The following is a 12,051-nucleotide window of genomic DNA, read 5'->3' as shown; positions in this document are numbered from 1 at the left end:
AAGTAGCAAAAATATGGATTTTATGTTACTCATTATAATTTTGCCATAATTAATGTTTTCTAAAAATACTAAACTCAAAATTTTAGATCAAATATGAAAAACAAATAATATATTTCCTGTAAAAAAATGGATTCATGCCGGGCATGGTGGCACACTCCCATAATCCCAGCACTTGGGAGGCTGAAGCAGGCGGATTGTGGCAAATCTGAGACCAGTTTGGGCTACAAAGTGAGCCCAATGCCAGCCTGAACTGCATAGCAAAACCCTGTCTCCAAACACAAAAAAAAGAGAATGGATCTATGAAACCTCCCTATAAAGCTAGAAGAGAGAAACCAACATTAAGGTTTTTCTATCTTGGATACATATAAGAAATGTTCTTGCCATAATAGTTTTACTCACCTATTATTTTGTAATATAAACTCCAGGGACAAATTACATCAAGGCTCAGTGACAACTAGATGCTAAATTAAAAAGAATGAAACCACTGTATTCTTCCAGTGTCTTAAAGCTGAAAAGTAACACTTCAAAATGGTGCTAGATTAACCAATTTACCTCATAGCTTCTATAATCCACTTCTACGTCATCGCCGTACACGTTTAGCTCCATATTCTTGTGGCTAAACACGGTTGCTGGTTTGGGATTCCGAGGATTGCAGGCCATATCGTCCGCAAGCATCAGGACAATGTGGCTAGGGGTGGGGAAAACCAGCAAACAGCTCTTTAAATGAAATAAAAAGTTAAACTCATAGGTTTTATTGCTATCATTTAGCAACTATGTTTATAGTTTTCCTCATTAAAAATAAGTGTATTTTCAACCACATGAACTTCACTTATTTTTTTTTCTTTTATGAGTACATGTCTGCAGTACATAATGATCTTGCTCACTGTAGGGATTAGAACATGTACAAAACACATCTCAATTGCCCTCTTCATCCCCTCTTCTAATACCCTCTTTTATTTTTTTCAGCTACATATCTAAATTATTTTTTCATATTCTTAAGTAGTATAAATTTTAAAGCAGAGAAAAACAGCAATCTGGCATAAACCTAGCTACATAACTCTAAATAATTAGCTTAATTTTTTCCCCTAACAAAGTTTATCGTGTGCCATATGGCAAACAATAAGCCAAAGAAGATGCACCAGCTTCCCCAATTTTTTTTATTTTCAAGTAGAATGTGACATTCTCAAAACTTGTAAAGAATTTAACTTTCATCAACCAATAAAAAATGTTGAAGGGGCTGTGGGGAAAAAAAGGACCCCTTCTCTATTGCCGGTGGGAATGTAGACTGGTGCCACCACTGTGGAAATCAGTGTGGAGATTCCTCAAAAAACCAGGACTAGAAGTCCCATTTGATCCAACTATTCTCCTTCTAAGTATCTTCCCAGAAGAATTAAAAACATCTTGCAACAGTGATACATGTGTACTCAGGTTTATAGCAGCACAAGTTACAATAGCTAGATCCAACAATCCAAATACCCACCAACCGAGAAACACATAAAAAAGGATGTGGTCTTTCCATATAATGGAGTACTTCCCAGCCACGAAGAAGAATAAACTGGAGACTTTTACAGGTAAATGGATGCAACTCAAAAACATACTCAGGAGTGAAATACATCAAACCTGCATGTGTAAATGTCCTACTGTCTCCCTAGTGTGAGAAGCTGAACAAATAAATAAGATTCAAAATGTACAACTGATATTGTGAAATGGGAAGAAACTGTTCAACAGGAAAAAAAACTGCATGGGGGAAGGTGAAGAGAAGGAAAAGAAAAATATACATATATATACTCTATTACATATATATGTATGTAATAGTGTTATAGATTATATATATTATATGTAATATACAATGTAATAAAGTATTATATATGATAGTGAAGATAGTTACACTACTCATTTCTCTTATTTCATTGAAAAGGAAGGTCTGTGCTAATATTGCTTGGACAATTCAATGCCTATATCTTGTACTCTGAGTAAGTTAAAGATAACAATACGCAGTGTATTAACCATTGTTACTCTATTATCTTGTTTTGAAATTCTGTGTTGTTATAATTAAACTTTCAGTACGGAGACGTAGCACCCACCACACATGGAGCAGCGCGCAGTGCACTCGGATCACCCCTCGCCAGCCCACTCCTCCTCCTCCTGGCCCTGGCCATCATCTCAGCTGAGGGTTAGTTGCTGGGACAGCTCCCTGCTGGCTTCCCAGTTCCACCTACCCACTCTCAGTTCTATCTCCTGACAGCGTGAGAGTGATCGCCCCTACACATGTCAAGACTTGCCCATTTAAAGCTCTCCCAGGACTCCCAATATAATTAGAGTACCCTGGAAACTCGCAGACTCATTTAACCTTTGCCTCTTAGCCCCGGTGCTCGCACTGACTATGGTTCCTTCCACACTGCCTTTCTGTGCCAGAAACACGCCAAAAGCTTCCCACCTTGGGACCATGGATGAAATTCAGACTTCCCTCTAAACAAATGTGCAAATCATTCCAATCTCAGGTAAGGTCCTCTTTCTCATTATGTTTTATTTCCCATAGGACATTTATGAATCTATAATTTCCTCATCTCCCCCAGCATTCTATTAGAATATAGATTCTCAGAGGACAGTGCTTTATCTGTCCTGTTCTTCAGTTAGTAAGTCTAGCATAATAAATAATTTTAATAAATAATTTTCAATAAATAATTTTAAATGAATGGAATATTTTCATTTTTGCATGTAATTTTAAGAGAAAATTTCAAAATCTCTCATTTTGATCCTACTATGAATCAGGAAATTATTCTACCATACATTTAGATTTCCTAAGCATAAGGGAAAAATAAATGTGGTATACATAATTAGTTTGGCAGAAGATAGTAAGAAGAAAATGTTCTGCTGCATATGTTTCAAATACATTAAAGTTCAAAGCTGAAGCATTGTGATTTTTCTTAAAAATTGGCTAGATTTCTACTTTGAAAGTGTTCCAGTCCTGCCACATTCAAATATCAGATCTTCAGCTGATTCATACTCACGGAAGGCTGAACGTTATTCCTCTTAAAATGGGAAACATACCTTCTCATTTTTATAACTGAAGATCACTGATGCATACTGTTATTATAAATCATGTAAAACTGAACTAACATACAACTGTCAAATATGGATGAGTCTCCCACTAGGCTACGTTTTTTGTTTCAGGTTAATTTCATTTGATAAAAATGATTACCTAATTTACATACAATGTCAGTAACAATCATAAGGAAGTAATAATTTCAACTTAAAAATCATAAATTCAATTGATATTTTTCCTAGAGATAATTTTAAGCCTTAGTATCAGTACTATCTTGATTGAACATAATATATCCTAGAAATCATTTTATTTATAATAAGGTACATAAATGAGAAACAAGTCAGGAAACAGAATGGATTTTAAAGATTTAGAATTCCAACCACATATTCTAATTCACTGTTTCTACTAACTTAAAAAAGTCATTTTTTTTCCTGGAGAAAAAAAAATAACTAATTCAAGTGTTAAATATCTTGTATAATGCTACTTAAGTACACACACATAAGTAAACTACTTAAGTTTATGGTTCTTATAAAACTATGGAATCAAGATAAAATTATAAATTAAATGCTAACAAACCAGCAATAACATAAAAACATTTATCCCATTTGAAAAAGTGTTACTTTGTTTAAAAAAAAATGACTACCATTATGTCTAATAGAAGAGTAGGTCTGGTTCCACATTTACTTTTTTTCTGTGTTAACATTTACACTGCAAATATAATTTGATGATACAGGAAATACCAGTTCATAAAAGTATGCAACACTTCATAATTTTCAGCCTGTTTACTATTCACAACAACCGGATCTCACAAGAAACATGCCTGTATGCCAGTTAGGTCTTACGTGCCGACTCTTTAACATGTCTGTTTTTTTTTTTACTTTATTATCAGGTTAGCATCATACTTAATGGATATCAACTCTATCACTGTTGGAGTCAAGATAAAACATTTAATTTGAAGACAAATGAATATTTCTATAAGTTAGAGTAACAAATTTTTATATGTGTTATTAAAATTAAAACAATCCCCAAAATATAACTGATTCACATAAAATTATGATATTCTTACAGTCTGGCAAGTTTATTCTAGCATATGTGATGACTCAATTCACACTTTATTCTTTTCAAGCCCCTGAAAAACCTAATTCACACACCAAACCATACATAATATGGCCAAAAGAAAAAGAAAAAATGAGCACTCAAATTATATGGCAAGTTTGGTTACAGAATAGTTATTTATATGAATAATTTCTACATTTTTAAATCACTAAAAAACTGTAAAGATACATATTTATCTACTTCTTTACAAGTCATATGTATTTATTACCTTAAAAGTTTGGTAAATATGCATGAAGAATAACTTTTTCTTTTGGATAAAAACAAAAAACTACTAAGACCGTCCTTTACCACTTGTTGACATCTGATCTAAAATGAACAGCCTCACCATGTCTATACAAATTTTTAAAAACTATCTAAATCAATTTTACTTTATGAAAAATAAAATTTAAAACTTCTCAAAAAAGAAAAAAGAAAGAAAAAGAAACCCCCTTAGACAAAAATATTCATGGAAAGGATAATATGCACTAAAATGCTTCCCCACTATCATGTCTGCTAAGCGCTGCGTTTCCAGCTAAACTTCGCATTGTGGAGGTGACGCCTTTCTTCACCTGCGCCCCTAAAACCCTTCCTTAACCCAACCTGAAATAGTAAATGATGGGTAAAAAATACATCTCCAATAGATAAATAATTTTTCACTATCCTAGACCATTAAAGTATGAAATTTCAAAAACTGTAGATTTTTATTTATAATGGACTGGTAGTACTAAAATTTTTCACCAAATGAAATTCAAATTATTATATTAGTAACAATATTTTAAACTGCTTCCCTAAAAGTCGCACTATATTCTTTAGGGATGCTCCTCATAAGATAACACTACCTAGAACATCTTTAGCCACGGAGCTAGGATTACTAGGCTTATCTTCAGTAATACCATCAACCCCCACCAGAAGAGCAGCTAAAATTAAAGCAGCAGAAAATGAGGGTCACGGGAATCTTTGACGCCCTCTTAAACCTCGCCCTCGGTCTCTGCCTCACAGATGTTGTTTCTTTTACCCATTGACACAAATTATTTAGTACACTACCATCTACTGCAGCAATGTAATGACTGCTGGACCAAGAAAATGCAGCAGATCAGCTGCTAATCAGTAGCCTGATACCAAAATATTTTACTTTTAGGCTTTTCTTCTTCCACATCCTAAAATACCTCCAAATTAATGACAGCCCCCACTCCATCACCAGCCCACTGCGAAACTATTCTCAGTAAATCTGCTGATGACAGATGCTAGGACATCAAGATATTCTCAGTTACGTTCAACTTGCCAAATGCCACACAATCAGCATTTCTAGAGTCTATAATGCCAGGTACTTCATCTTCATATTATTACAAACAAAAACTCAAAAAAGCTACACTGCAGACAGGTAAACACATCATCATACTGCCAATTTACATGTGAGTAGCTAGCCAGCTCACACATTTAAAGTCCTGTGTGATTTAGTATAATAGTAGCTAACATGAATAAGTACTTAATATATCTAAAGCACTGTATTAATAAGCAAGCATATTTCATGCATTATACATTATTCCTATGGTGTATCTATTATCATTCCATTTTACAGGTTATGAAACAGAGGCCCACAGAAATTGGTCCCACAGCTAGTGGTAATTGAGTCTGGATTAATCCCAGATTTGTTTAACATGAACATTTCCTCTTAACAACTCTGTAGTACCCTAGAACTATGTGAACTGGAATTTTAAAAGATTTAATATGTGGTTTGTTTTGTACTGACAGTTTAATTGACTAGGATGATTAAATACATGAACCCATTATCTCTTTCAGTATTTATGGTACTTCACTAGAATAAAATGGACCTAAATAGAACTATTTACAGACCTTAGCAAACAATCAAGTCAAAGAAGAGCACTAGAGCATATAATTTCTGCTAAAAGTATAGGAAGGTATAATGGAAATTTTTCAGTGACCCCTTAAATATAAAATTAAAGAGAGCTGAACTTCAGAGAGAAACACAGGATAGTATCCTAGACAGTCCCCAATCAATTCCCCAAAGCGCATAACTTTTCTGTAGAAGGGCATAAGAGCTATACTCGATCCCTGGCTAGCTCTTTTCTCAATAGAACCTCTCCGCCATCAAGCCCACATTCTCACTCCCGTTCATTTGCAATGACTGTCCACATTTTAAGTCTTTGCTGTTTCATTTCCATTTCAAATACTCCCCCCAGTATTGACTACTTTTCCTACAATGCAGGAAGGGGCAAGTAGCATAGATATCCCTCCCACTCTCTTCCCTTTTCTCTTAGTTAAAATCAGTATGGTATAGACCAGTGGTGGTAAACCTATGACATGCACATTACTTGTTATTCTTTTAGGACAAAAGATATTAATGTAGATTTTTTTTCTAAACTAAAACCTCAGTATCCAGTTTTAATTGCAATGTTATTTTGCAGTAAATAAGTTGGTTTTGGGGTTGCAGTTTGGGGACTCGTCTCTAAAAGTTTTGCCATCACTGGTATAGACAAATTGTCCATCTCTTTTTTCCTGTCTTCTAGTGCTTAACTCCTCACAAGTTTATAATGTCACAAAGATAATTCTTCATGTCAGATGCTGCTTTTTCCAAAACCGCAGGTGTGCAACCTCCTATCTCTTCTGTGTTTACCTCTCTTGGGCCAGTACTGTTTGGGTTGGAGGCTGGAGACTTCCTTTTGTTCCTTCTGTTTTCTCCTCTTGGCATGTTTCTGGTTTCTTCCAGGTAAATGGCTAGTGGTGGTCCCTGGCACTTCCTGTATTGCCTACAATTATTCTTAAGTGTGCTGGCTAGGGATTGCTGCCCTCCTCAGTCTGCTGATGGCCACTAAAGTACAAGTAGGGGCAGGGCAGCCTGGCCCCTTCCTTTTGAGCTGGACAACCACTGGGAGTCTTTACCATGTTAGTCTGTGCCATGTGGAAGGGCTGGTTAGGGAGAGCTTCAGGGAGACCTTGTCCAGGGGCAGGACTCAGTCCAAGCAATTGTCACCAATCTGCTCTGTGCTAGGAGTGGCTGACTGAAGCCACTGCAGTTCTGGTTCTGGGCTTACCCTGTCCAACTCCAAAATGTCACCCAGCCAAGCACCCACTCCCTTGGGAGGACTGTTTCCCGCACTCACCTCGAGCTGAGCTGGCGCAGATCTCCGAACTGGTGCTGTTCTCTGCTCCCCCACTCCCTCCTGTACTGTGTCCTCCCTCCGAGGCCCTTGGGCTTATGAACCCCCAACTTCACCACAACCCTGTGTGTTTGGATTCAAACAGCATTTCCTATACAATGGAACCGGCTCCGGTGAGAGTGTGTCTGGCTACAGCCTTCTGTCCACATTTTTCTTTTCTCCCCCCCCCTTTTAGTTTCTGCCTGGGTCGAGAGGATCCATCTCCTTCTATCTGATCTCCAGGATGTTTTCTTCCAGCATCTGGGCTGTTTCTCTCCAAGAGGCTCTTTACTTTGCTGCTTATTGATCCACCGTCTTCCTACTTGTCCTCACAAATTTAATGACTTACTCAAGCACATCAGATTCAAGACTTAGAATTCAAATGTGCCCATTATGTTACTAAAATCATAAGTTACAATATTTCTTGAATATTTTGAATGGCTGATAAAAATAGTCAAAACTGGAAATGCTGCATTAATCAATCACTGATCTAGTATAACCTACTTTTTACCAAAATATACACAATTTTAAAAATCTTGATACATAGCATATAGTTCATCTAATGTGCTTGTAGTCTTTCATATATTCTAATGTTTAACAGAAACTTTACTTCCAATTCTTCCAATGAAGATCTGCACTGAGATAGTCAATCTCCCCAAATAAACTACTTTTATGGCAAATATTTTGGAATCTTGCTAAAGCAAAAACAGATTTTAACGGTCTATATGTAATCACTTTAGAGTGCTGCAAGCAGTTTCCTAGGATGTGGCCACATGCCTAAATTACGTATTTTATCTGAGAAACATGTGCAAACATCACTAGTGTACCTTCCCTGGTACATTTCCATTCTCAAATGACAAGAAAATCAAAAGAGCTTAATTTTCTCTAGACATTAAACAAGATAGCTAAAACATTTTTTTTCATTAGCAGAACTTAGATGCCACATTTCTTCTGAGGTATAAATCTCTTTAGCAAAAGATAAAATACAGGGGCCAGGTGTTTAGCTCAGCAGTGTACTTGAGTTAAATCCCTGGTACCAAAAAAAAAAAAAAAAAAAAAAGATAAAATACAAAGAAACAACACTGGTCGGGAAGAGTACATTGCAGCTGCTCTGTGCCTTAATTTTACCATAAAATTCAACTAGACCAAACATTAAAAGGGAATAATATAAAATGAGGACTGTCACAGAAAGTGTAATTAACTGGAGGACAATAAATCTCAAATACAATTCAGTAACATATTTTTAAAAAAGCAATGCAATTATGTTCACAGGCATAAATAATATTTAACCATTCTATATTAAAGTGTCTAGGCACTTACTATAAAATCCAAATTATCCATTTTGGATTGCACATTTTAATAAGATTATAGAAAAATAAGATTAAAGATTATATTAAAATGAAAATTAGATGAGATTACAGAACTACTGTGCACTATTTAAAGGGAATGTAAGAAAAAAGTCATTTAAACTGAGAAACATGGGATAATATGTTAGAACTCCTATTAAGGACCCTGAATACAGAATTTTAGTGGACAACCAAATTAAAAGTAGAAGAGAAGGCAGAGTTCTAGATAAAGAACTGTTAAAATTTCTTCCAGTTCTAAGTGTGGGAGTATTGATTACTAATACTTAAAATTTAGCAAGAAAGTAGAAGTAATGGGACTAGCACATCGGACAGTGACACGCACTCTCCTGGCGCCCTTTCAGGAGGGCTTTAATTCTCCCTAAATCACAAGGATCCTATGAAGACAATCTATTGTCTCCATTCCAAACATAAGCAAATTCACTTGCCCAAAGTTGCACAACTGGGAAACGGAAGAGTGGAGATTTGATTCAAAGCCCACCCACACTCAGCCTCTATTACACTCTTTGGCATAACACACGTCTCTTTCATCCTGCTTTCAAGCAGTGAGCCGAGACGAAAAGGAAATCTCTACTAACTCCTACAATCATACCAACAAGTACTAAGGGAACTTCACTTTTCCTCTCAACAACCTCATCTCATTACTTTCATCTTCTATGAGCCTATGAAATATAGGCTTCCAGTTTTATTACATTTACTTTTTAAGCTTTAAATAAGTCTTTAATTTTGGAGCTTCAGATTTCAAGTCTGTTTTCACATTTTAAAAACTAACAACAAATAAAATTACATCAAATTAAAAGGCATGGCAATAGACACAATTAATAAGGCCAAAGAGACAACCTACCCAACAGGAGAAAATCTCTGCTAGCTAATCTTCTGGCAGAGGATTCATATCTATACTATACAAAGAACTAAAAAACCTTAATGCCAAAAAAATTCTCCAAACAACAAATGAGCAAACGAACTGAACAAAGAACTGTCAAAAGAAGTACAATAACCAATATGTATATGAAAAATATATTCTATATCTTTAGCCATTAGGAAAATGTAAGATTCCATTCACTCCAGTCAGAACAGCAATTATCAAGAACACAAAAAACAATCAACAGTTGGAAGACTGAGGGAGGCAGAGAAATAGCCCTTCTAGGTCATCGGTTTGGAATGTAAACTATGGGAATCAGTATCAAGATTCCTCAAAAAACTAAAAATAGATATACCACATTTAAAGGGAGTAAAACCAAAAGCTAAAAATAGATATCCCGTTTGATCCAGCTATACCACTTCTCTGGGCATATTTCCAAAAGAATCAGAGATGGCACATTATCGTGATACACACATACCCATGTTTACAGTGGCACAAAAAAGCTATGCTGTGGAAGCAGAGGAATGGATAAAGCAAATGTGGTATATAGACACAACTGAGTTACTCAGCCATAAAGAAGAATAAAATCATGTCTCTGTAGAAAAGTGAATGGAACTGAAGACCATCATGGCAAGCAAAATTAGGTCACTCCCAGGAAGTCAAGTATCACATTTTCTCTTACATGAACAATATAAAAATATACAAATAAATAAATGCTAGGTGACAGGAAACTAGAAAGTACACTTATAGCTGGGGAAGGGAATCGGGAAAGAGGTGGGTAAAAGGGGCATGAAAAGAAATCAAACCAAATTATATGCACATACCAATATACCAAAATGAATCTCATTATTCTATTACTAATGTGCACAATATAAATAAAAAGTATACTTAGAAAAATTTAATCCTTTATAACTAAGTAATATAACAATAAAATTCCTGGATCGAGAATTCACAATGGGAACAAAATATTTTAATTAAATGATAATCAAATCATAACTTCCCAAAACTGTTGGTACATAGCTAACTACAGCTGCGAGAGTATTCACTGACTTACATGTACCTATCAGGGAAAAATAGGACAGATTAAACCAGTAATCTAAGCATCCATCCCAAAACGGTTTAAAAAAATAAGACCTGTTAGGTCCACCAAAAAACAAAAGAAAAAAAGATAAAGATAAGAACAGAAATTAATAAAATGTAAAATAAACATAGCTGAGGGACTAGTTCTTTAAAAGACTACTAAAACTGACAATCCCTGATGAAACTAATTAGGAAAAAAGAGAACAGCACAAAAAATTACTGAGTAAAAAAAAATGCATCCTTAAATATTCCACTGAGATTAAAATGGTATATTAATGACTTCATGAAAACAATTTACATGATGAAAAAATTTCTAGAAAAATACAACTCCCGAAAACTGACAAAGTCACTCCTATATTTATGAAGGATACTTAATCCAAGTATGTCACAAGCATGCAGCAACATACCTAAACAAATCTCATCATCCTATATTATCCATCTACGCCAATAAAAAACAAAACAGAAACTTCCCCAAGTTTAATTATAATAAAATCTGACTGACAACGCTTGTAGAATGAGATAGTCTGACTTCGATTCTCTTTTAATTAAAACCCTATATTGACTGTGCTTCCATCACCACCTGAACCCCTCCACCCCACAAAGGACCCACCTGAACCTCTGTCCACAGCCACTGCTTCCCCCACTGCCGCTGTCACTGCCAGCTTGGTACCAGCTGTATGATTAGGCTGTGGCCTTCAAGGAGTGGAGAAACGTCTTTATATGCAGTCCTACAGCCACGAGTGGCTGAAGGGCAGCAGAAATTACAGGAAGGCACAGCATGACCTCAGAAAGGACAGGGGAACTGTAGCATGTCATTACCACTCCCCCAAGAAGCCCTCAGGAGAGCTGGGAAGCCTGGCTCAGAAGTGCAGGACTGACAGTGGCAGGGCTTGTTACAGCTCTGCTGGAGACAGAGCAAGCCCCAGCTGGAGCGATGGAGCAAACCCCAGCGACAGCCACGCCCCAGCGAATGTCCTCTCCACGGCTGTGCCAAAGAGCTCCAGGTAGGAGGTTCATTTCCCATCCACTGCTCCCCACTTTATACTCAAAGTGCTGAGAACTTCACTGGGAGTATACTCAAGTAGACTTTAATCTCTTTATATGATTTCTGTATTCAACTTTTAAGATTCCTTCCTAGTGATATGTATGGTAAACATAATAAATTTCTTAAAAATTTCCTTGTGCAATACATAAGCAATAAAACAAAATTTTTAAATGCAATTCTTTAGAACTTTATTAAAAAAAATTAGCACAGCTTAAATGAACCATCTAGATCCAACAGGAATCACACAGAAACATGTTATTTTTTATACACAACCCAAGCGACAAAAGCTTAAAAAAATTTACTGAGAAACGTAAGAAGTTTAGAATCATTACAAAAATTAGAAGATGGGAGTAACTCATGATGCTGCTCTTGCGGAGAAAGAAGGCATCCGCGGTTTTACT

General features: G+C 35.9%; 1 protein-coding gene across 3 annotated transcripts in view; it reads right to left on the bottom strand.

The window, feature by feature from the left end:
* Positions 1-12,051, bottom strand: part of Pigk (phosphatidylinositol glycan anchor biosynthesis class K) — an 88,934-nt gene that overhangs the window by 55,281 nt on the left and 21,602 nt on the right. For 2 of the 3 annotated variants that reach the window (XM_023561278.2, XM_003478811.5), the window contains exon 4: positions 553-688. In XM_023561278.2, the coding sequence (XP_023417046.1) occupies positions 553-688 (136 nt within the window). Of the gene's footprint in view, positions 1-552; positions 689-11,215; positions 11,495-12,051 lie in introns of those variants that run through there. The other variant, XM_063258080.1, reaches the window with a different exon arrangement.

Source organism: Cavia porcellus, unplaced genomic scaffold (assembly GCF_034190915.1).
Source record: "Cavia porcellus strain 051 isolate PalLab524CR breed Dunkin Hartley unplaced genomic scaffold, mCavPor4.1 scaffold_1, whole genome shotgun sequence".
NCBI classification, from domain to species: Eukaryota; Metazoa; Chordata; class Mammalia; order Rodentia; family Caviidae; genus Cavia; species Cavia porcellus.
This window is presented reverse-complemented; position numbering and strand designations above follow the sequence as displayed.